The 24,939-nt window shown below is 40.1% G+C and overlaps 1 protein-coding gene across 1 annotated transcript in view; it reads left to right on the top strand.

The window, feature by feature from the left end:
- The window catches only part of EPB41L4A (erythrocyte membrane protein band 4.1 like 4A), a 245,132-nt gene that overhangs the window by 172,703 nt on the left and 47,490 nt on the right, over nt 1–24,939 (top strand). Inside the window, exons 12-13 of the mRNA XM_054589971.1 lie at nt 826–947; nt 23,377–23,467. Of these exons, the coding sequence (XP_054445946.1) occupies nt 826–947; nt 23,377–23,467 (213 nt within the window). The remainder of the gene's footprint in view (nt 1–825; nt 948–23,376; nt 23,468–24,939) is intronic.

Genomic DNA, 24,939 nt, shown 5'->3' on the forward strand with positions numbered 1-24,939 from the left:
CTGGACAAATAGAAATGCATTTTTTGCGGGGGGGAGGTACCTAAGTGATATTTTAGTTGAAAATTTTGCCTAAAAATATTTAGGTGAAGGCCCAGGTCATTCATTATTGGCTCAGATTCAGCAGCTGTGGGATACATTTTCAGTAGGATGAATGTTCACTGAAATCCAGCATGTGAAATTGCGCAATTCCTTGAGATTAGTCCATCCCCAGGGAAAGCTCACCCTCCTGAATCCTCATAGACTCTTCAGAGGAGCTGTACCGTGCATGGGGTTTTAGGACTGTTTTAAACCTTCCTGAGCACCTGGTCTGGCACAGGTGAGGTGGGATAGTAAGTGGCTGGTTGTGCCATAGCAGGGTTAAGAGTAGATCACACAGTCGTCCTGTGGGGGTGCTTTACAACTTGACATGCAAGTCCAGCCTGGGGTCATGCTGATTCATGCAGAGTCATTGCCCTGAAATAATTTTCAGCTCAACATAATTTCTTCATTATTTTGTTGTAGAGCTGGAAGGCGATCAGCATTCTCTATTTCCAGCCCATCATTCTGCTTAAATCTAAACCTTACTCCGCTTTTAATAAACCCCCTTTCCCTGTTTCTTCTGAGAGATATTCCAGCTATCTAACCTAAATGTTTCCTATTAGAATTTAATGCTACTGTACTTTCTTGGTTAATATTACACTGCGAATCCATTGAAAACCCATATACAGCCCATGTGAGTGGTGTTTTTTCTTCCTTTCTTACTTTGCATGTATTCTGAATGAGCTGTTGTTTAATTTTGTGGCTGTGTGGTTTTACCTGTGTTAATCAAATTGTTGCATTTTCAAGTGGCAGGACAGCATTGCAAATGAGTCGAGATCTTTCTATTCAACTTCCCCGGCCAGATCAGAATGTGACAAGAAGCCGTAGCAAGACTTATCCTAAGAGAATAGCACAAACACAGCCAGTGGGTGAGTCATTGATGTGAACTTGCATTTCCTTTTTGATGGGTGTGGTATAAGATAATAACTTTTTTACTATTTATACTAGAATTTTTAATTTGACCCTGAAAATTTCTGAACAGTCAGAAATTACTAGTAAGTAGACAAGTAGTCTATTTGAATAACCATAACCTGCTTAATGACTATACTTTCTCTTTGAGGAAATTAAAGTCTCAACCGAGTAATTTTTTAGTTGGGTGTATCTGAGATTGGAATGGAAACAAACTCTTAAAAAAAGTCCTTTTCTTTTTTAAAAAAAGAACATTGTTGATATAATCTATTCAGAATTTATTTTTTGTTATTGTTGGTGTTTTATCATGAAATATAATATACATAGAGAACTGTGTGTGTGTGTGTGTGTGTGTATCTATACACAAAATTTAACATAGCTGCAAGCCAAGAAGTCCTTATTTGCCTGTTCACATCTTTACCATCCCCCCCTTTCCAACCATAAAAGAAAACACCATCTGATTTTGTGATAATTACTTCCTTTTTACTTTTTGTTATAATTTTACTACTTATGTAGCTTTCTCTGAGCAAACTAATATATTTTGCCTGTTTTTAATGTTATGTGAATCAATCATGGCCTGTGTTCTTTTCTCTTGTTTCTTTCTATTAATGCTATATGTAGTGCATACTAAAGTGCATTCATTTTTCTTGCTATGAGTATGCTAATGTATGAGTTTCTTTATCCATTCTACTGTTGATGGACATTTGGGTTATTCATATTTTTTTTGTTTTTAATGCAGACTCTCTTTTTAAAAAAAAAGATTTATTTATTTATATTTAGAGAGGTGAAGGGAGGGGGAAAGAGAGGGCAACATCAGTGTGTGGTTGCAGCTCATGCGCCCCCTGTTGGGACCTGGCTTGCAACCCAGGCATGTGCTCTACACCCAGAATCCAATCTGCAACCCTTTGCTTCGCAGGCCTGCTTTCAATTGCTGCCACACCAGCTGGGGCAAATGCAGACTATTTCTTTAATAAAACTACCTAATCAATCAGTTTTAATCCTTGTTCAACGTTCCGAGCTCATAGAATTTTACTGACTTTGGTTGTGGCTTGCTTATAGATCACCTTTGTCTGACATTCTCCACAGACTTTTCACCTGTTTTATCTCACCTGGGCCTTAAAATAACCCTGTGAGGTAGGGCAAGGCAAAGAGTATGTTTCCATTTTGCAGATCAGGAAAACATGATCCAGCAACTAGATAGCAGTGGGGCTGGAGAGAGCCCAGGCCTCCTGGGCCATTTTGCTCTATAGTATTATATGAAGTGAGCGTAATTTTTAATAACAATACTTAACATCTGAACATTGCATGACAACTGACACAGCATATGACATCCAGTGTTTCATTTAACTCTGAGGCCAGGGCTGTGAAGGAAGTGTTTCAGTTTGCTCCACTGCTGCTGGCTGTGAGAGTGTAACTTGACTTGTTTCTAAAGCCAAATTAAATCTGATTCCTGCCACTAGGCTGGGAGGGAATTAAATTTTTTCTGATGGGTCTATAGTGGCAAAAATAAGACATGATTTAATTTTGCAATAGATTATCTTACAGCATAAGTATCATCATTATCCCAATTTGGGTGTGGGGAAACTGAGATTTAAAAAGGTAATTTAGTTGAGGTTACGTAATAAGCAGGTAGCTTAGGACAAAAACTTTAGCCTTAGTATGTAATAGCTTTGTCTTAATCTTTTGTGTTTATTTTTGTATATGAGCAATCTTTAATCTTATTTAGATCAAGTCCAGTGTAGCATAATCAATAAGTAAACTTTCAAATCCCGTGCTGTTTCTGAAATGCCATGCCTCATGAAATTATTCTGAGACCAACTGAGAATATCAAAAGCATTCCTTGTTTTAAATCAACATTTTATTCCACTTGAGATGTGGGAATGATCACACATGCTTTTTATATAAACCTGCTCAGGTTGCTTCTTTTCTTCTCACATGTTCTTATAAAAACATCTGCCTCTGTAACACTGTGTTTTCTGGGGTCTTTTTTTTTTTTTTTTTTTTTTTTTTTGTTTTGACTCTTTTCGGAAGCCCAAATTCTAGAAGCTGATTAATTTAGGGATGAGGGGGTTTTGTTTAAGTTTTGATTTTCTCATGGCTTATGCAGATCCAGTGAAACACAGTTTTCACAGAGCAACCTGGGACTGTATTGAGCCCTCACATGGACCTGCCACCCCAAACCCCACCTCCTTGTGTCCCATTAGAACACCCCCCTCTCTGGCAGGGGATGAGAATGTGTCTAGTGCGTGGCCCAGGCTTCTCTAGCACAGGCTCTCAGCATCAGGTGGATCTTTTAAAATGGAGCACAGGTTTTGCTGCTGTTATTATTATAAAATACCAGCTTGCTTTAGAAAGTTTAGGACACTTAGAACTTTGTCACCTAAAAAAAAAAAGTTCATATTCAACTCCGTTATCCTAGTACTAACACTATATTATATTTATTGCCTTCTAGTCATTTGTATATCTTTTCTGCAAAAGTTATATAGTAATGTTTTACAACTTGCTTTTCCTATCGAATAAATATATCATGGCTATGGTCTAATAAATTTTAAAATGTTCTTGTACAGCACCATTTTAAGATCTGTATAATTTTCTCCTGCACAGAGGTACAGACTTGACATAATTTATTCAACCAATTTTTAGATCTTGAGTATTGAAGCTGTGTCAAATTTAGAAGACTATAAATATAACTAAAGCGAATGTCCTTGTAGTGATATCTTTAAGCATTCATGCTGATTTATTATACGTATCTTAAACGGTGGTATATTTTCATCAGTTTTATTTTCAAAAGAGGATTAAACAATGCTATGATTAAAAACTAAGGCTTTGCTCTGTGTACATTTTATTTTGATTTAAATTACTTCCAGCCTAACTTTTCAGGCCTGTGTTCCACAAAACTGTGATGTGTCCTGAGGATGGAAAGGTGACCCTGCCCTTGGCAGTGTGTGACTGTCTGGGGTGGGGAAGGACCATTTAGCAAACGTCCATGTTGCAGTATTACGGTTGCTGTCATGTACATGTACATGTACATGGAGGATATTGTGAGGCAGGGATTAATGTTACTCTGTTTCTTTAAATGTTACATTTTCTCTTTCCTCTAATTCGCCCGCCCTCTGCTTTGAGCCTCTGTTGGCTCCAGCTGGTAGAGACCCAGTCTCAGCCATCTCCCAGGCCTAAGGTCATGGTTGGGCTCTGACTTGGAGCAGAATATTTGTAGGGGGACCTCTTGTCTTCAACTACATCAGTCACCACTGTGCTTTTTGTTCCAGCCCGCCAGGCCCCATGAAGGTGGGCAGTTCTATGTGAAGCTGGGCTGCTGCCTGTGGGGGAGGGGAGGGATTTTTGGTGAGCCTCCTGGGCTTAGGGTTGTCGATCGATGATTGTTGGTGCTAATTCAGTGCTTACAGGAACCCCCAATTTGGGGTGCAGGGAGGAAGGACACTTCATTCCATGCAAACAGCTCAATTATGATACAGTGTGGCTGTATCATAACTGACAGTCATACTGTATGTATCATGACATAACAGCATGACTGTGGAGCGGCAGCACAGCTCCAAGGTGACCCGCACTCTGCTGGGCCCTGCTCTGCTTCGCTCTGCCCTGCGCTGCTCTGCACTGGTCCAGTGAGGTATCTTCAGTGTTTCAGCTCCAGCCTGGGAAATGCAGCCTCCAGTCTTCAGTGTAAAGGGAAGGTTGTTCTTTCCAAGACAGAGGGAAGCTGACAGAGAGAGAGAGAAAGAGAGAAGTCCCTGTCTCTGGTCCCTGATTGGTTTGTCCTTATGTGAATGAGGATTCCAAATCTTCAAGTTCAATAGGTCCAAACAGTACTGTTCTGATTGGTTAGAATGGAGCTGCTCTGATTGGTAGGTGAAGATACTGATGGGGACAGAGCTGTGCAGCTCCAATTGGACAGGGAAAACCTCAGTCTTCTTGGTTGAAATACAATTCCAGGAACTCCTTTATAAGGGCTGGCTCAGAGGGCAGGAACACAACATAGACAGGCAGTTTAGTGTCTCCTTAAAGTGCAGCTTGTGTGAGAGGCCCGTGTGTAGAAATGGCTGCTAGGCTCTGTTTTTAAAATTTGTGGCCAGTTAGCCACTTGGAGCCCTTCTTAATAGGTATCTTCTTTTTCAGGATCCACAACTATTAACCTGAAATAGCTACTGTGGTCACTTTGTGTAATGACCAAAGACTAATTGTAGCTGAGCAATTGTCTCAGCAAAGGTAAGATTGGAAAGGGAATTTGACTTAAGACAAAATAAAACAAAACAGAAGAACCTATAAAATTGTAGGTCTAGTAAATCAATCATTAGCTATTTATATTGGAATATTAGCGAAAGCAAGTAAGTGATGTTTAGCGTCAAGCCTGCCTAGAGAGACATGACCCCAGTCCCCTGCTAAGGCTCTGCTGTGGAATGGGGGTGGGGACTGGCCTGCAGGTCATTAGGTCACTGTAGCCCTGAGGCCTCTGTCCTCTTCCCCACCACCCAGGCAGCCCCTCCGTCCCTCACGTCACCCTTTCTCACTGGAAGCTCCAGAGCATGTCTCTCTCAGAAGCTCCCTATTCCTGGAACCCTTCATGGGGAGCTGCGCAGGAATAATAGCTTTCTCTTTTTTAATTTTGACAATTAACAAGGTAGAAAGAAGCTTTCAAGACATAGATGAATTTAATTTAATTAGAATGTACTGTATTTGGCAAACATGGAGTTATGGTTTCAATATAAAGTAGATTTCTTTTGACTCTAGTAAGTTTTGCTATTAATTTTCGTAGATTGAATTTGCTGGTATTCTCTCTAAAATTTTAGAACTACAGTTTCACGAGTTATCGGCATAAACATTCACCTCTCATTTAACATTTACATGTAAGAAAAAACAAGTTGTGTTAGAACGGAAACTTGCTTTTTGTTAGTTTGTATTATTAATTTCTAGTGCATGACTTGGAACTCTTCAGGACTTTCTTTTATTTCTTCTGAAGTTAAAGAAATTCCGTCAAACTTGGTGACTGCTCTCCTTAACCTGCCACTCAGTTCTCTGCAAATTAAAAAAACTCTTTGTTTCACCTCTCAGTCAGGAACAATAAATGCCCTGGTAGCTAAAAAGCCATTGTGTTTAGAATCTGCCAAGGTTAGGCCTTGGCACCACTATGAGGAAGTGCATTCCAGAACCAAGAGCCCTGCACCCAGCCTGCCTGCTGCCCCACCCGGAGGAGTTCAGCGCCAGGGCAGGCGGCCAGAGCATTCCTGCAAATCTGAATGGCTTCTGGGGAGCTTGGGGTAAAGCAGGGGGTGAGATGAGATGGCAGGAAGGAAAAGCAGGTATTGGCACAGCCCTTTCTTGGACAAGGTCTTGGCAACTCATGTAGGTGGGTTTTTGTCCAAAGAGAGTCTCTGCTATACATAGGCAGTAAAGACAGAATATTTGGCTATAATCCATAATTAGGTGTAAGAAAAGCAACGGGTAAAGCCATTTACCCTGGATAAACAATGCTTTGGTTGTCTGATGCAACATTTTAAATTCTTAAGGATATCACTCTGGAGAACAGAGAAAGAAATAGTTGTCTTTAGACAACTGAAAAGCAAGATCAGGTGACATTTTGGCATTCCTACTTTGAATATGTGGAAGATGCTGCGAACACAGTGCCTGAGGGGTTGTGAAAATGACTTGTGAGTGAGATGGTTTGTATTGCTCAGGCCAAACCTATTGTTCCTGTACAGGAGCTTGGACCCAGTGTTGTCAAATTTCCAGGGTTTTTTATAAATTTTTAAAAAATCCTAACCCAAGGGTATGTTTTTATTAATTTTTAGAAAGAGAAGGTGGGAGTGGGGGAGGGAGAGAGAGAGAGGGAAGACAGAGAGAGAGAGAGAAAGAGAAAGAAAGAGAAAGCATCAATGTGAGAAACATCGATCAGTTTCTTCCTGTACGCAGCACCCTGACTGGGGATTGAACCTGCAACATTTTTGGATTTTTGGTCTATGGGACGGCGCTCCCACCAACTGAGCCACCCAACCAGGGCCAAATCTTCTCGTGTTTTAAGGGAAGCATGAAATTTGGATATTTATGTAAACTCTCCGGAATTTTAAGTATGGGTAGTTAGTTTCCTTTTAAAGAAAGTCTCTGTGTGCTAGAGTGAACATTCCTGAGGACCAGATAGGGCCTGAGGACTGCCTCTGCAGTGTGAGTGGCTGAGCCACCTGCCCTGGGGGTCACTGCGGGGTTCCCCGACGTGCCCTGTGAGCATTTCTGAATCAGATCCCACATCCCGTGACTCCCGGCAGGAGCACTCAGCAGTTAGTAGGTCAGCTGGCCAACTCCAGGGAATGGCAGTGCCACACAGCTCTGGACCGTGTACCAAATGGTTCACATATAGGTGGGTAGCTGACCCTCTTGGTGACCTGGGGTAGGTGCAGCCCAAAGCAGGAGGAACAGAAATGCTTTGATATAATGAAGTCAGGGTTTACTTGATGCAGTGTGTAGCTTGAGGCTGCTGAGAAATTGTAATGTCAAAGTAAAAATCATTGAGCACCACTTCTGATTGGCACATTATGCTAGGCATGATGTCCGCAGAAGCCCACCTTGGCTTATGGCAATTAGAAGTATATTTATAAAGATATTTTTAAGGCAGAGGAAAGGCAAGCTATGTGTGTAGAGACTGGCATGTCAGGTCAAAGCAGTATGCTCTAGTCAGCTGTATTTGCGAAATCCAGGTTCAGCCTCAGCTATGTCCTAGCTATGGAATGTTATGAAGCCACTTCACCAGCCTATGCCTCAGTTTCTTCATCTGTCAAATGGGGATGTTACCCCTGCCTCACGGTCGATGTCTCAAGAATAGGATCTGAAGTGGGCAGTTATCACGTTGAGCACATGGAGGGGCTTGGGACACTTTAGTTTACTTCTCCATAACTAAGAGGAAGTCTTTTATTATATGGCGTTGACTAGTCTCTGAGTCCAGCTGTCAGTCTTGAAATGGTATTTACCATATTGCATCAACTTCATGTACAAAGGATAACATGATATGTGGAGGAGGTATGGCCTTTTGTGGGAGAAGGGTGGAGAGTCATTTAGGTGCAGTGAATAAAGCTTAAGGCAGGTGGGTATAAACAGATTATACCAAATCTAGAAGATTCAGTATAAACAGAGTATTCTCTGTGTGTAGGCTTTTCTGCTCTGCTGACGGGCCTCTGAGCCCCCAGGGGCAGCTGTTGGCAAGTGGTTGTGGCGGCCCAGAGTTACTCCCTCTCGGAGGGGCCTTTGGTTCACCATTTTCTTACTCTGAGTTTTACCCCCCACCCCATGCGCACTGCTCTCCAGCCCCATTGGGATAGTCTATGGCGGTGAAGAGGGAACAATAAGCTCCTCTCAGTGAGTTCATAATAATGATCGCATTGCGTGGTAGTTTAAAGTTCAGACTTAATCATTCCATCTTCCATGTAAGGCGGTTTTCCCTATTTGGAGTAATTAGCTGCGAGGCCTACACAAGTGCATTTTTCATATCAAGCACACAATGGAACCAGAAGACAAAGAAGGGGCGAAGCCGAAAGGGCGTGGAGAGGGGAAGCAGAGTTGTTGAATTGAGGAGTAAACAGCAGCAACCATGGCTCTGGGCCGGGGATTTCATAAGTTAAATGCTAACCTCACTTCTACAGCATGAGCAGGCATGTTGCTGTGTTTGTCATCACAAAGATGGCAAGCCACCTGAGCATTTGAATTTGTGTTGGCCTGATGCTACAGTCCTTCAGTATCCGCCATGAAAGGCCAGGTTCCGTGAAACACTCCACCAGGCAGAGGAATGTTAGTAACTAACAGTCACTGAGCATCACTGCATGCCTGGCACTGTGCTGGGCACCCCACAGATAGGATCGCACTCATTGTTTAGAAGATGTTGTGACTCTCGGGGGACAGGAGAAAAGACAGAGGCTTGAATTTGAATCTAGGTCAGTTAGAGTCCATAATGTCAAGAAGAAGAAAAAAAAGCACATGATGTATTTGTGTGTGCTGATATGGAATGATCTTCAGTGCAGAGCATAAGCAAGGGGGAAAAAGCACGAGGGGTGAGTTAGCGTACACTACTCTCCCATTATATAAAAAGACAAATAAAAATTAGAGATAGGAGGATATGCCTACATGTATACTTGCCCCATGAAAACTAGTAACGTTAGCGGCCATGGAAGGGTTTTTGAAAGAATAGGGATCAGTGGGAGAGAGATTTAGTATGTTATTTAGTATGTTGGTTTGTATTTTTGCCATATCATACTTTTAAGAGCTTTACAGATAATTGTCATGAATGTGTTAAGTTCACAAAATGATCCCAAGGCACATTCAGGCTTCCAAAAGATATCCTTGAAATGCTCAGAGCTGGGAACACTGTTGTTATGCTAGGGAGGGTGCATTGTAGTTCATGGAAAAAGTAATGGAACAGTACAAAACTGATGATGTAAAATTCAAACGTCAGGAATTTCTACTCTGTTGTAACAGATACAACCTGAGTCTCCAAGTGAGGAGCATAAAGACACATTCATACCTGTGCATCTTAATCCAGGACTTAAAGTATGGCAGACTGTGTTAAAGGTCATCAAGTCAGAGCATGCTTTATTTCAAAGGAACGAGACTCATAGTGGACCCCAAAGTCTTTGGATTAGATGAAGTAGAGGTTAATTACTTCGTGTTGTACATAAGGAAACTACGGCCCAAAGAGGTGAAATGATTTGCAAGTGTAGCAAAGTAGGAAACCTGGAGAATATCTGGAAGAGAATCACTAGGCACTGTGAGGAATGTTTAGGAAAACATGCTCTCACACCCATTGGGTGCTTAATGGGTATTGTGCTGTGTTTATTAGTTTATTGTCTCTAGGTTAGCTGAAGACAGGTAGGGAAGACATTAGTATAAATTCTTATGCAGGGGAAATAAAACAAAACATTCTGACCAAGAGTTGTTATTTGGATGATTTTGGAGATGATTTCTAAAAAGTGTAACAGAGTGCTAACTTTGTTTTAGATAGAGTGTATTTGTCACTCTCCTCTTTCAATGTGAAAAATCAGAATTATATAATCTACTGAGATATGGTCCAAATTTGTGATTCTACTTTCTCTCCACCTTGACTGTAAGAATTCCTGCTGAGGGAATTGCCTATTGACTGATTACATAAGTCTTTGCATTGAGAAGGCATGTGGTATAGTGGGAGGAAAAAATATTTACTTGACTTGAGTAGGCTTAAATTCTAGGTCTAACTTGGCCATGATCTGTAACACACCAAAAAATGTTCAGAGCTTTTACTTCATTATCTTTAACATAAAGGAATTGGGTACCTAAAATGTAAAGATCCCTCTTCTTCCTAAAATTCTCTTTTCTTCTCTCTGGCTACCTGTCACAAACTTGAAAAGACGAAATATGAAAAAAAATTTTTTTTGGAAAGCTTTTATTTAGTATTTTTTTTTTTGAAGCATCACTTCAGAAGTCTTATGCACTTATAAAAAGTATCTTTCCAGATTACAAGACACATTTTTGTCATTGGAAATATACAATATTTTTGTATGCAAAAGTAGAGCTGGTTCTTTAACACTCGAGTCCAAGTGAAACTCTTGTTGGCAAATTGAATGAAATTAATTACAATAATAGTTGCACCAATACAGCTTTCCAAGTTATTCTTTTAGTCCAAATTAACCAGATGAATCTGGGTTTTTACTTCTTCGGTTAAACTCATAGTTAGAGGTTAGTGTTGTCTTGCGGGACACACATAAAAAGAGCCCTTTCAGGATAGGTTCACATGGCTTTGTGTCTACCCTTGACTTCTGTGTGAACATAACTGTAGGCTAGTCCCCCCATGAACCCTGTGAGTTTGAGTAACTTTTAGAAATCAGCAGTCAAAGTAGGCTCCACCTTGGCCTTTGTGGTGTCAGTTCATGATTTTGCCATAAAATCAGGGTTCTGCCTTGATTTTACGAATGATTTAGGCAAATTTCCCTGCCTTCTCACCCTCTTTTTCTTTAAAGACAGGGGTGCAAGGGTGCGTGTCTCCCTGTTTGAGCTTCTCTTTTGAGATAGGTCTCTTATGCAGGCGGTGTCTGAGGATTCCACACCTTTGTTTTACTATCAGATTCAGGATTCATGATGGTGATTCCTCTGCCAGCGTTTTCTTCAGATGTTGAGAAATCTGAGATTAATTTCTATGGTTCTCTCTGCCTTATTGGTATCAATGTAAAAAATGTTTTCGAATGTCTGGGGTTCAAGGTTCTTTTGGTCGGTAAAGGGAGGGGAGGTGGAACAACGAGAGGAGGAGGGAACAGCTTTCACTGTGGAGCAAGTACCTAGGATTGGTACTTTGAATAAGCACCATGCTGATCTTGTGACCAACAGTCCTATAGAGGTGAGGGACAACACAGCCCTCTCTCTATAACAGTGGCCTTGCCCCCTCCCTTCACTCCTGGTGTGAGAATGGGGCGCCTGAGGGAACAACCCAGAGAAGCTGGAGTTGGAGCCACAGGCATGAGTCCCTCAGCAGGGAAAGCTATGCTTTTGGGGGCTGCTATCACAAGAGTACCCATGAACATAGAAGCTGGTTTGCAAAGAATAGACTCACTGCAAGAAACACTGAGGGACCCCGCAGCACAGAGAGGAGGAGAGGGGTGGAAGACTTGGTGGTCATGACTTCAGTCTGTGACAGCCTGCTGTGCTTTTAGGATGAATCCCTAATTTAGGCAAGTTTCCTTGCATCTTAACAGCAAATAACATTACTTAAGATAATCCTTTTGGGAAACTCATGAGGAAGGTGGATGGTATTCTTATTTCACACCTAAAAAAACTGCAGCTCAGAAACATTAAACAATTATTCAAGGTTATATAGCTAGTAAGAACAGCATCAGGATTTGAACCAAGGTCTTTGGAGGACACGTATTTGGAAAGCAAAAAGGTGAAAGGCCTAGAATTATTTGAAAATATTCATGCCGTGTTTTTCTCATTATTGTGGGATTTATTTAGTCCATTAAATCCACTTGTTTCTGCAGGTATACTTGAGAAGATAGTATATAATCTGCTCATTTATAAAGGAGCAGCAGGTCAACCTGCTTTTATATGAGGGTTTTTTTTTTTCCTTTCAAAAAATGCCTAAGTTCTATGGGACATTTACCGGGCCTAAAGGAGACCAGGCAGGTAACAGTGTTAATTGGAAGGAGCATCACATCAGGTGTACATTTGTTCAAGGATGTTTTCCTTTGTTGACTCTGTTTTCTATTCTACCTTAAAGTGAATGTTTATTTTCATTCTGTAGAAGATTTATTAATATATGACAACTCTGGTTAGATTTTTTTCTAAAAAGTTAATGTTTCCACTCTTCCTAGGAGAGTTTAGCATTCCATGCATAGCAACCAAAATTGCAAAAGCAAGCGATATTAAAGACCTATTGTATATTCGAGTTAAATATCATAGTTTTAGGGAATTGCCATGAGTATCACTTTTTCCCCTTTTCCTTCTCATTCAACAAGAATTTATCGAATACCTCTTTCGTATAAGATCTGAGATACTGTGATTTATAATAATTATTACATTTGGTTTTGATCCCTGTACCTGACACAAAGCTACTAAAACCCTTGGAATTTCCTAAGTGGTAAAGAGTGGTGAAGGTGGCTGTGATGACTTTTGTTATTCATAACAAATTCCTTTTAACTGCGAAAGAGTTTATGTTGATAAGGTGACTTAAAAAGCCTGAAGGATGAGGCTGGCTGGCTGCCAGAGAATCAACTGTGCAGCTAGAGAGGTGGAGCTTTCAGTCCCACCTGTGATTTCCAGGAAGGCGTGAGGGGTGACTTCCAATCAAGTACCAATGGCCGATGATTTCATCAGTCCTGCCAGTGTAATGCAGCCTCCATAAAACCCAAAAGGACAGGGCTCTGAGGGGGTGGTGAGCACGTGGAGGCACAGGAAGAGTGGTGCACTCAAGACCATGAAGCTCTGTGCCCCTTCCCTCACACCGTGCCCTGTGCATCTCTTCCCTCTGTCTGTTGCTGATTTATCTACCCTAATACACCCACAACCTAGTGTTCAAACTGTTCTTCTGAGTTCTGTGAGCTGCTCTAGCAAGTTAATCGAACTGAGGGAGGGGGACATGGAACATTTGATTTATAGCCAGTTGGCCAGAAGCGCAGATAAAAACATGGACTTTCCACTGGTGTCTGAAGTGGGGGCAGCCTTGTGGGACTGAGCCCTTACTCTGTAGGATCTGACACTATGTCCAGGTAAATATGTCATAGTTTAGTTAAATTGCAGGACATGCAGCCAGTGTCCCCTGGGAACTGAAGAATTGATTGGGGGAAAAAACAGCAGCAGAGTCCCTATTCCACAGAGTATGGAAAAATGAGTAAAACTTAGTCCCTGATCTAGAGGAATTTAGTCATATAAAAACAATACAACCATTATTTAGCACTTACTAAAGGCCAATAACTGTGCTAAGCACTTTATATAGGTTATCTAATATACTTCTCATATCATTATATCAGTAGTTGGTAATCTCTTTTACAGATGAGAAAACTGAGGCCCAGAGGGTTTTAATAACTCGTCCAAGGCTACACAGTGGGTAAATTGGCAGAGCTGAGAAGCAAATGTAGGTTTATATGATTTTCCACCTTGTAGGCCGTTAAGATACCTTGTCAGACTGGACAGGTAAAAGACGTACTTAAATGCGGGCAGAATGTGTCAAGTGCCATAGAGCTGAGTACTGAAAGCTGGAAGTGACCAGAAGGATAATTTGCTTATGGCTGAGGGTAATCCATGTTTTGCGAAGGAAGTGGTTTTTGAAGGACACGTGGGTGAGGGCAGAAGATTCCAGCCTGGGGGATGCAACTCCTGGTGGGAAAGGGCTTTCTGAATGTTGTTACGTGGGCACAGGCAAGTTTGATCAAATCAATTTCCAGATTCTCTATCCTAGAAGGAATCTGCCTGGGGTACTAAGACTTGAAGGTCCTTCTCTCCAGCCTGCCCTTCCCCAGTGGACCTTTTCTCATTTTCCAAAAGAAAACAGTTAAACTGCTCTGTCCTAAAATTTTACACCTCCTGGGTTGCTGTTGGCGAAGTAAATGACCTTAATTATCAAGTGACACATCCTTTCCTAAGTCATTTTCAACAAAATTGAAGAAGGGCCAATTGATTTGTCTCCTAATAGAACATTTGAAATCATTTTATATGGTATCACTACTTAAAGTTATATATGTCTGCATGTAACTCTTTGAAGTTCTTTAGACAAGAGTTATGTCTTCAGCCCTAGCTGGTGTGGCTCAGTGGATTGAGCACCAGCCTGCGAACCAAAGGGCCACCCGTTCGATTCCCAGTGTAGGGCACATGCCTGGGTTGCAGGCCAGGTCCCCAGCAGGGGATGCACAAGATGCAACCACACATTGACGTTTCTCTCCTCTCTCCCTTCTCTCTGTAAGTAAGTAAATAAATAAATGAATAAAATCTTAAAAAAAAAAAAAAGAGCTGTGTCTTCATAACAAAATCGTTTACATAAACCTCTACTTCTGTGAATAGGGTTTTTCAGCACTGAAAATCTATCAGAATAAAAAAATAGGTATAGAATTGTTGCTGAACTGTTCATTCTAGGAAAAAAATAATATTCTTGAAGGGTATCCCTGTAATCATTGGGAAAACAAAACTATGTTCATGTCATTAAGAATTATTTTCCAATAAAAATTTACTTTGTATATTTAATAATTATTTAACAACATTAGTATCATATACTAATAGTATACTTTATAAAATAAAATACTATTAATCATTGTAACGATAGTTTAGAAGAAATTTTTAACACCTAGAGCTTTATGGTCATGGGAAATAAAACTTAATTTATTTCTATTTTTGTCACAGAAATAAAATAGGGTGATGAATTAAAAACTTTCAAGCATAAAACATTACTTTGGGATAAATTTTTGCAGAGCAGGTGACATTGAAATGAAAATATAAGGAGAAAAAAAGAATACTATGAAATTTCTAACTGTTAAACTCATTAATGAACTTTTAAAGTGGGTGACTATGGATATCAAATTTCTATGGTATTTTATTACATTGCATACATTTAAGAGAATCATGAAACAGTTCTATTTAAAAAATGTCAATATATACTCTATATTGCAGGTGATATCCTTTGGTACTATTAAAACTTTTGATGAAAAAATGGTAGATACTGTCCTAGACAAACACACTGAGGTATGGAGTTTTTCTAATTCTTTTGGTGGGTACTTGGGTAAAGTAGTTTGAGGAACACTGAGTTGAGGCCTCTTAGATACAGGCTCAAATATGGAAGAAGAAAAAAAAAAATAACATTTCCCAATTTTGCCTTAGTTAAATAATGTTGAATAAATAAGCCTTTTTAAAGCAATCTTTATATACAATTTTATGTACTACTTGCTTGTATGTACTTCATATACTATTCCAGTTTCATGAAATAAAAGCCTCTGAAGCCGTGGGCCAGCATACTGCTCCGTCAGAACCAACTTTGGGTCAGTATGAACTGCCTACCCCCGATATTTGAGAGATGGCTGGAGAAGGTTTGCTCTAGGCCATTCTAAATTCTGTGGTCCTGTTGGAGGGGTTGGGGGAGTGCAAGAGTATTACTACCAAGGGTAGGATGTGAGCATTTTACTCAACTCTCTCCCTTCATACCAAGTCCTCATATCACAGGAAGAAAAGCGTGGTATCCAAGTGATCTGCCCCACCTGCTGATTACAGCCAGCCAATCACAAATGGGTGTTGTCATTGGACCTAAGAGGCCTGAAGGGAATGATGAGTGTTCCTCCGCTGTTATCATGCCTGGCAGCCCCTCCAGCACACACTGGTGTAGACAGACTACAAGTTCTTCAGTTATTAGAACCCTTTCATTCTACTGGGTCTTAAGGAAATGAACAAATGCCTTCCCAGGCTCAGAAGTGCCTTCCTTTCTTCATTTTGAACCTGGCATCCTGACCCACAGAGAATGGTGTCTGTGACCACCTCTCCCCTAGTGTGTGCCTCTGGTGGAGGGGCAGAGGATGAAGTGCCTTTATTGCCACCTGAGTCACACTCCCAAGTTGATCATTTTGGTGATGAGGGAAGCAGAGGGATCCAGGAGAGTGTCAGGTCAGAGAAGAGGAAATTGGAAGCAGATCAACCAGGGAAGAATTGTTTGTGCATAGACAGATTTTCCTAGCATCTTTCACATCCATGCCCCTTCTTTGTAATTTACCCTCCAGCTTTTTAGCAGAATGCCTCGTTTGATCTTGCAGTTGACATGTAGCAAAATCAGTGTCTTAAAAGTCTGGGTATTTGTGGTAATGAGGTAACTGTGCTTAAATACCACCCATGGGACTTTTGAATGCAGCAGCTCAAAAGAAAAGCAGGGGTCTGGCTGTCTCTTTAGGATGAGTGGGCCTATGTCAGGCCTTTGAACTTTAAAGAATTAGATGTTGAATTCAGAAACACTTCTATTTTCCAAATTGTGTGTTTTGAAATTCAATTTGATTTATATAAATTAATGAGTGTTCTGCGAAGTATAAAGCCTTTCATGATGATAGGAATAAGGTTTTATCAGTCATTTTACTTTTGATCATAATTTGTGGCATAAGAAAAATATTTGTTTTATTTCACTAAATTGTTATGCTGTCTGCCATTTTTTCCATAGTACTCAGTTTGAAGTCAGTGAAACCAAGGCAAAGTGACTTCGTACTGTTAGTGTGAGAAAGAGAGCTGAAATATATTTCTATTTATTAGTTCATTCTTAATTCATTAATATAAGATTTGTTCTGAGAAGTTGTACTGGGTTACATAGTATTAAGTCAGATTGGCTTTACTGAAACAATCATCTGTTGTATAGGGCATACTTATCTGTCTGGTTTGTCTGTTGCTTGTTTCAAGCATCAGATACAAAGGAGTTTTTTCCCACCTAAGAGGGATAAAATTTTACCTAAAAGTTTACAAATGTATCATGTTTAAGAGTTCTTAAAATGACAGTACTTACATATTACAGTCTTGCTTTCCTTATTGGCTATTTGTCTTTTTGCCAATAAAACAGAATAAGACATTCTTCCTTGAAAATATAAATATTTTTCATTTAAATGTCACATATTTATCCTCCATGTCTACTCTGTAAATTGAAATCAATGGCAACATTTAAGTAACATCAGATTTAATTTGGGTCAAAAGGTGTCAAATTGAGCTACAAATTTTGTGAGACTCATAACTATTTGAATGCAAAGTGGCTTTATGATTGAAAATCCATGTATATTTATCACCAAATCTTGACATCACAGAGATGACTTTTAAGAACTGCCCCCAGATCACATAGCTAAATAGATGCGGGGAGAGGCGATTCTGTTTCTGACAGTTACTCCTCGTGAACCGAAGGCAAGGGTCACTTAAGATGGGGCATTCAAACGTGAACAGAGGCGAACCACACAGAAGCCTGGTAGGGGTCTGATGCACACAGGCTGGAAGCATTTGCATGTAGGGTGTTAGAAGGGAACAAACAAGGCCATGGAACACTGGAGACTCGCACTGCAGTGTTGTCGCAACTGTAGGGAACTGTGTGGGCCTATATGAAGCTGTGGTGTCTGACAGTCCAGACACAGAAATGATCACAGGTGGTGAGCTCGATTTGGCTCCTTAATAAACTGTAGCAGTCCCCTAATAAATTGATTCTTTCAAATGTGACCAGCCTCTTGCAATAAAGCTCTTTGTGTTTTTCATGTGAACAATGTATAAAATGAATTGGATGCTCCTGACAAATTCTTAAGTGGCTTTGCTACAGTTAATATTTCATTTTATCTAAAGTTAAATACAGATTTACTAAGGAGCCTTGATAACCATATGCTGATAGCTGATCTTTGTTATAGATAATCTATGACCATGATTCAAAAGAGCAGTGTACTGCAGCACACGGATGCTTTTAAAGCTCTCAGAAGTAGCACAGCCCTGCAGGATATGGTGCATGTTCTCTTGTCCTGCATTGCCTGTACTACCACATTCAGGGTTTTGTTTTGTTTTTTTATTGTCTTAGTTCTGATACTTGTTAAACATAACATAATTATCCTGAAATTTTCCCTTCGAGAAGAAGAAGTTGTAGAAACAGAAGAAAACCCATTTACAATAATGGACCTCCATTAAATACCTGTCATGTGCTAAACACTGTGCTGGCTGTCATGGGGGAGAGGGGCAGTGATGTGTCCTTCATTTTAATATGATTTTGAGGCCTTATAAAATAAATAAGTCCTGGGAACATAACCTACAGCATGGTGCCTATAGTTAACAATACTGTGTTACATATTTTTCTAAAAGATTTTATTTATTTTCAGAGGGGAAGGGAGGGAGAAAGAGAGGGAGAGAAACATTGATGTGCAAGAAAAACATCAGTTGGTTGCCTCTTGCATGCCCCCATCTGGGGACCTGGCCTGCAACCCAGGCATGTGCTCTGACTGGGAATCGAACCAGTGCTGTTTCAGTTCTCAGGCCTGCACTCAATCCACTGAGCCACACCAGCCAGGGCTGTGGTCCTGTGTTCCATATTTCAAAGTTGCTAAGAGAGTAGATCTTAAAAGGTCTTATCACAAGAAAAAAATTTTCTGTAATTATATTTGGTGACAAATGTTAACCAGATATACAGTGGTGATCATTTCACAATGTATACAAATATTTAATAGTTATGTTGTTAATATAATGTTATATGTGAATTATGCCTCAATCAAAAAATTTTGAGTTCTTATTAATTTATTAAAAATTTAAGCCCTGGCTGGTGTAGCTCAGTGGATTGAGCACTGGCTTGTGAACCAAACGGTCACTGGTTCTATTCCCAGTCAGAGCACATGCCTGGGTTGTGGGCCAGGTCCCCAGTAGGGGGCACATGAGAAGCAACCACACATTGATGTTTCTCTCCTTCTCTCTTCTCCTCCCTTCCCCTCTGTCTAAAAATAAATAAATAAAGTCTTAACAAAAAAAGTTAAAAAATAGCCCTAGCTGGTAGGCTTAGTGGATTGATCACCAGCCTGCAAACCAAAAGGTTGCCAGTTCAATTCCTAGTGTAGGGCACATGCCTGGGTTGCAGGCCAGGTCTCCAGCAGGAAGGCGTGTGAAATGCAGCCACACATTGATGTTTCTACCCCTCTCTTCCCTTCTCTAAAAATAAATAAAATCTTTTTAAAAAAATTTAAAAAATAATTTTATCGTGATACTATAAATATTTTATAAAATGAACACGTACTGCTTTCTGTTTCTAGATATATTTATATGGAAACTGACTGTTTGACTTTAAAAGAAAGAGTTGCCGCAAATGGAGTGATTTGCACAGCATAGGAAAATTGCCCTCCTTGTTTATTTCTTGAGGTGGGGAGTGGTTAAATAGCCATTCACTTTATAATAGTTTGTTAAACTGTTCATATGTTTATTTTCAGTGGCCCATTATGATTTACAATGAAAAAGGAATGGGGAAGAAGGACTTTTCCAACCTCAAAATATCCCCTGGGACAGCCTAAAATTTTATTGTTATCAATTAATTATTTTAGTTAATATTTGGCTTCTCCTCTTCCTCTTTGAAATGGAGCTATTCTGTGGCCAACAATACGTGAGGACATGTGCCCATTAGTGTTCAGGGCGTGTCAGGTCACCGTTCCTCTGTAGCGCAAGAGCCTGAGCTAATGTAGAAGGGTAGAAGGGATGATTCTGGAGGGCGGTATCATGAGGGGAGAAAAAGTCGGTAGTGGATGTCAGCAAAACGGAACTTGGGTAAACCTAAATAATGCATAATCTGTATTTCCCACCTTTTCATAGTTCAGTAACCAACGCATAATCTAGCTTTACTGAGTTGCATAGCTTTCTTCTCAAATAATAGTATGAGCAAAATCTCACTAATTGAACCTAATTAGGAAGATGATTAAAACAGTGTTTTAAAAGTATAGCTATTACTTTTAAATGCACATTTAGCAACATAAATCTAGTAAGTATTGCTTTTTAAGAATCCTACATCCATGAATAGAAAAGAATTATTTTTTACTTAGCCTTTGAATGCATACTTCAGAAGTGCTTCCAGTAAATTATTGCTTGGAAGTAGCTTTTCCCCTATAAATCTGTGTTCCTAGTAAGGCTTTTAAAAACCAGGGTTATCTCAAGAATTCTGAAACACCAGTTCAGAAAAATCTATGCACCCTTATGTTCATAGCAGCATTATTTGCAATAACCAAGCGCTGGAAACAGCCTAAGTGCCCATCATTAAATGAGTGGTTCAAAAAACTGTGGTACATTTCCACAGTGGAATACTCTGCAGCAGAAAAAAAAGAAGAAACTCCTATCTTTTGCAACAGCATGGATGGAACTGGAGAGCATTATGCTAAGTGAAATAAGCCAGGCGGTGAAAGACGAATACCATGTATGATCTCACTTAGAAGAGGAACATAATGAACAAAACAAACAAGCAAAAAAGAACAAAGGCATGAAAACAAGGAACAGACTGACAGGACCCAGAGGGGCTGGGGGAGAGGAATATGGAGGGAAAGAAGGGGAAGGGTCTAGTCAAGGAACAGGTATGAGTGACCCATGGACATGGACAACAGGGGGTCGGGATAGAGGAGAGCAACGGGAAAAGTGGGACAACTGTAATAGAACAACAATAAAAAAAAGCCAAAAAAAAAAAATAACCCCAACAAAAAACCAACCCAGGTTGTTCAGTTGACATAGCTGTAGAGTAGGGGGATTCATATAAATAGATTTTTAGTTAGTAGTCCACTGTTTTCAATATAAAAGAACCATGAATTAGATTGTATTATTGACAATATCTTAACTCATTTATGCTGCGTATGTGAGAATTATGACGCTGTGTTAGTAAAATAACCCTGACAGTCACACAGTCTGTTTTGAAGAAGCCTGGTGAGTGTCTGAGAGAGACAGAGCATATACCTCAAAATTCTTTTGGAAAACCATCCAGTGTTTTCATCTTAAAAATTATGATTGTGATATTGCAAAAAACCAAGTATTGGTTTAAGAAAATATTTACACATGTATAGTTTGAAATTTTTTCTATTTAAAACTATTCAGTCGTTTTTCTACTTGTTTATTAAGTTTTTTAGAAGAGTTGGATGGAAGGAGTAGAAGTGATGAAGCAACCTTGCTTTTCCCAAGTTGATTAGTTGTTAGATTAAGAAAAGACTATCAGTCTAACAAGATGGGGGTTGGAGTAAACCTAGGCTTTTTCCTAAGCTAGTAACACGAGGCTTTGGTTAATGTGCTGTTCACCTTTACTCGGTGCTCCTTGGATTGGGGTTATTGGCACTGGGTGTTGGTCTCTCTGCTGTGCCTCCTCCACCTCCCAGCCTGGGAAAACAGCCCTAGGTACTTGAAGTTCCCTTTCATTTATATGAATTAATAACATCTGCTGAGAACAATACCCCATTAAAAAAACATGTATTAGGAACAATGTCTGGGACACAAATGAATTAATTCCTCCTGCCCCCGCCCCAGGGTCATACCACATAGAGCTCTGCCTTTGGGAAGCAGCTCCATCTCAAATTTTGGGGATCTGCCCTGAAGTTTTGTTAATGGCCCTGGCAAAATAGAAAGTGATTGGCCTCTGCCGTTTCTGATAGCACATTGGGTTGTTCAAGGGAATAGTGTCCCATTTATCATGGTATTTCCTGGTGAAATTTCTCATAGGCCCCAATGTTGTTATAGTCTAATGCCTGGATTCTGAAAGTTGCTTTAGCACGAGCTAGTCTTCAATGCCACGTGTAGCTTCAGGCTCACCGTTCCATTTCAGGATTACAAAATAGGAACCAAACTCAGATATTGAATTCATGTCAAATTCCTTAGAATAATAGTTTTTGAACCTCTTATTTGAAACCACTGTTTGTTTTCTCTGTCCAGGGTATATTCATTAATGTTTACCTTTCCTGATGGGTAGTCAGACATGCCTGCAAACTGCTCTGGAAGGATTTGGGAGTGCTAAGAGTTTCTTTTGTAGACTTTCAGTCTCAGGTGCCCTTGAGAGAAAAAAATTCTCCTCTTGGCCATCCTCTTGGATGCTTTCCTCATGGGACTTTCTTTTCATTTGTTTTCTAGTCAGTCTGTCCTAGTGGACTCCTCATTTAGACTGACTTTTTAACTATTTGAGGGTGGGGCACGGAGGGCACGTGGGAGACCATGTGTGCTGGTGGTTTAGAGCTGTCTCTGCAGCCACACTGCTGGCTTTCAAAGCTGCCCCCTCCCTACACCCCCACATACACACTCCTAAGCTGTGGGACCTTGGGAAAGGCCCATTTTTTAATTTTTAAAAACGAGGATAATATCAATATTTACTTTATATGATTATTTTGAGGATTACATGGCCAGAGAGATGCGAAGTGCTTGGAATAACACCTGACACATAGTAAGTGCTCAATAAATATTAGCTCTTGTTAATATTACAAATTCATCTCATGATTTGAAAACTCTTAGTGGTAATGACACTTTGTATTGAAGGACTCAAACCGTGCCTGTCCCCCTGTGAGAGGCCTCTCTGACGTAGGTGCACCTGCATGGCACAGAGTTATTTGGACAAGGACCTCGGGCATCCCCTCTCTGGTTTCCCCTGCAGCTTCCCAGCGAGGTTCATGTCACTTGAGCAAAGACATCATTAGTGTTTACCTGTCTCACTCCGCAAGTGTTTCAGCTCCTGCTCCGGGCATGGGACCCAGACTTCCAGGACGGCTCTCACCTGGCCTGTGTAATTCCAACGTCGTGTCTGCCGGGGCTCCCTCTGCTGGTCCACCCAGCATATAAGCAACTCTGTGGAGTAACAGCTTGTACGAAGTCAGCTTTAGGTTTTTAGGGATGTTTGCACAAATACATTTAAAACTTTGTGTGTATGAGTGATACAAATCACTTCTATATTACTCCTTTTTTTTTTTTTGCCATTCGTATGATAAGTTGGAATATTTTCACATTTTCAGGTTTGAAATTGTTTTGTTTTAGAATGGGAGCTATCATGGCATATCAACAAATGGTAACTTCTTTACAATGTAGTTATCAATTATTAGGTTTTACATTTCAAGATATAGTACTAAATATTTTAGAATGTTGTTCTTAACTGTGTAAAGCAAAGACTATCCATGATATAAGGAGTTAACTCTTAACATCTCAAAAGGTCCCATTTTAAAGCAGTGTCATAGCCCACACCCCATAGGACATTGTTATGTTGAGGGTGTGAGGGTTTTTTTTTTTTTTTTTACATTGTCAGAAAATAGCACCTCAGATTTATTGTTCGATTCATTATTTATGTGGAATTATAATTTATTGATACAATGTGCCATGACATCCCTAAAATTGCATTTTAAAATAACACTTTTGCTTCTTGGTGTTTTCCTGTTCACTCTGTCTTCCTCTTTTCTGTCTTTTCTTCTCCCTCTTTGTTCCTAGGATCAAACAGTATAAATCGGGTAACTGCAAACATGGAAAATGGAGAAAATGAAGGAACAACTAAAATTATTGCACCTTCACCAATAAAAAGGTCAGTCGGTTAAGTGAAGGAACATAACGCTATATGCTGTCACAAAGATGATTTTTCCTGTGAGCAAGGTTAAGAATCTTTTCCCTTTGATAATTCACTAATACTTTTGATCAAAATAATAGTCTGGGGGGCCAAAGAATACCTTAAAATGCCAGTGAATTATACGACATCAGGCCCTGCCTGCCTCATTTGAAGGAGATGTTCCTGCTGTCACAGCATGGTGAACTCAAAGATAATCAGTGGTTTGTGTTCTCGGCAGCAAAGTGAAAATTCCATGTGATTTTTTAAATGGCATGATATAATGGGCTAACTCGGAGGGACCTGTGAAATAAAGTAGATGGTATTCATGTTTAATGTACTATGTTCATTACAACGGTGCACTGAGCTGTGGCCTTGGAAAGAGGGTTTATCGCATTTAGAGGCGCACGGCTTCAGAAGTCAGTGATTGCATATGTATGAAGTCATGGTCCTTTGCATCAATTTTCCCAGCAGCACTCCCCAGTGGAAAAACCTTCCTTAATATGTTACGCAGACTGTTTCCCTGAAAGATCAGCCTTGTTCTCTAAGACACAATTTCAGTGTCATTTTTCTCCTCTCTCCAATTATTTTCATGGGACAGCGTGTTAGAAGTACAATGGGCAGCTTTCTTCTGCTCACTTTCTCTCTGGAGATCACTCGCCACGACATCATGGAGAAGTCCAAGCAGTCAGAAATGTGCAACCTGGAAAGAATTCTTAGATCATCTGCTCCATCTTTTGTTAGTAAATAATGGTGTCTTCATCTGGATCGTGGCTACTTGGAGAAATACAGTTTATAATTTCTCAGCATAGTAATTCCAAGATATGAGGATATTCAGAGTTGCAGTGTTTTTTCCCCAGGGTTTTGATTGCATTTCCTTTTGTTTAGTTTTAGAGCACTCCCTGTACAGATTCTCTTTTTGGCATGATGAGTTCTTTGCCTTTGCAGACACTTTAGTGTGCTGCGCTTCCCTTAGTCAGCCACACAGCTGTGGATAGAGTCAGCTTAATCTGTATGTACAGGGTGTGCTGTGTAAGTCCAACAGAACAACAGTAATCTTCCATGAAATTCAAATCCCAAGCTCTTTAGAAGGTATAGAAGGAGTTCAATCTCCTTTGTAATTGCATTCTTGCCAGTAGGCCTGGTACCTAAAGGGCTGCCAGAGTTTTCCCACTCAAGCTGCAGATGAGAAATAGCTTAGGGAGTGAATGCAGTCAATTTGCTGGCCAGGATTTTATTGTTCTTTGACTTCTGCCTCCTCTCCCACTTCCCTTATCATCTCGCTATTCCGTTTCTCAATCTCCCTTTTCTTGTTTTTCCCCAATTTATTAAACACACTCACATGCATGTGTGTATGCACACTTTCCACTGTTGTATTAAATACCTATCATATTTATTACTTTTCCTCATTTGAAACGTAAACTTTTACTTTGGAAATTTGATCTTCCAAAGAT

Source organism: Pteronotus mesoamericanus, unplaced genomic scaffold, assembly GCF_021234165.1.
Source record: "Pteronotus mesoamericanus isolate MK-2021 breed Mesoamerican mustached bat unplaced genomic scaffold, CSHL_Meso_final scaffold_167, whole genome shotgun sequence".
Taxonomy (NCBI): domain Eukaryota; kingdom Metazoa; phylum Chordata; class Mammalia; order Chiroptera; family Mormoopidae; genus Pteronotus; species Pteronotus mesoamericanus.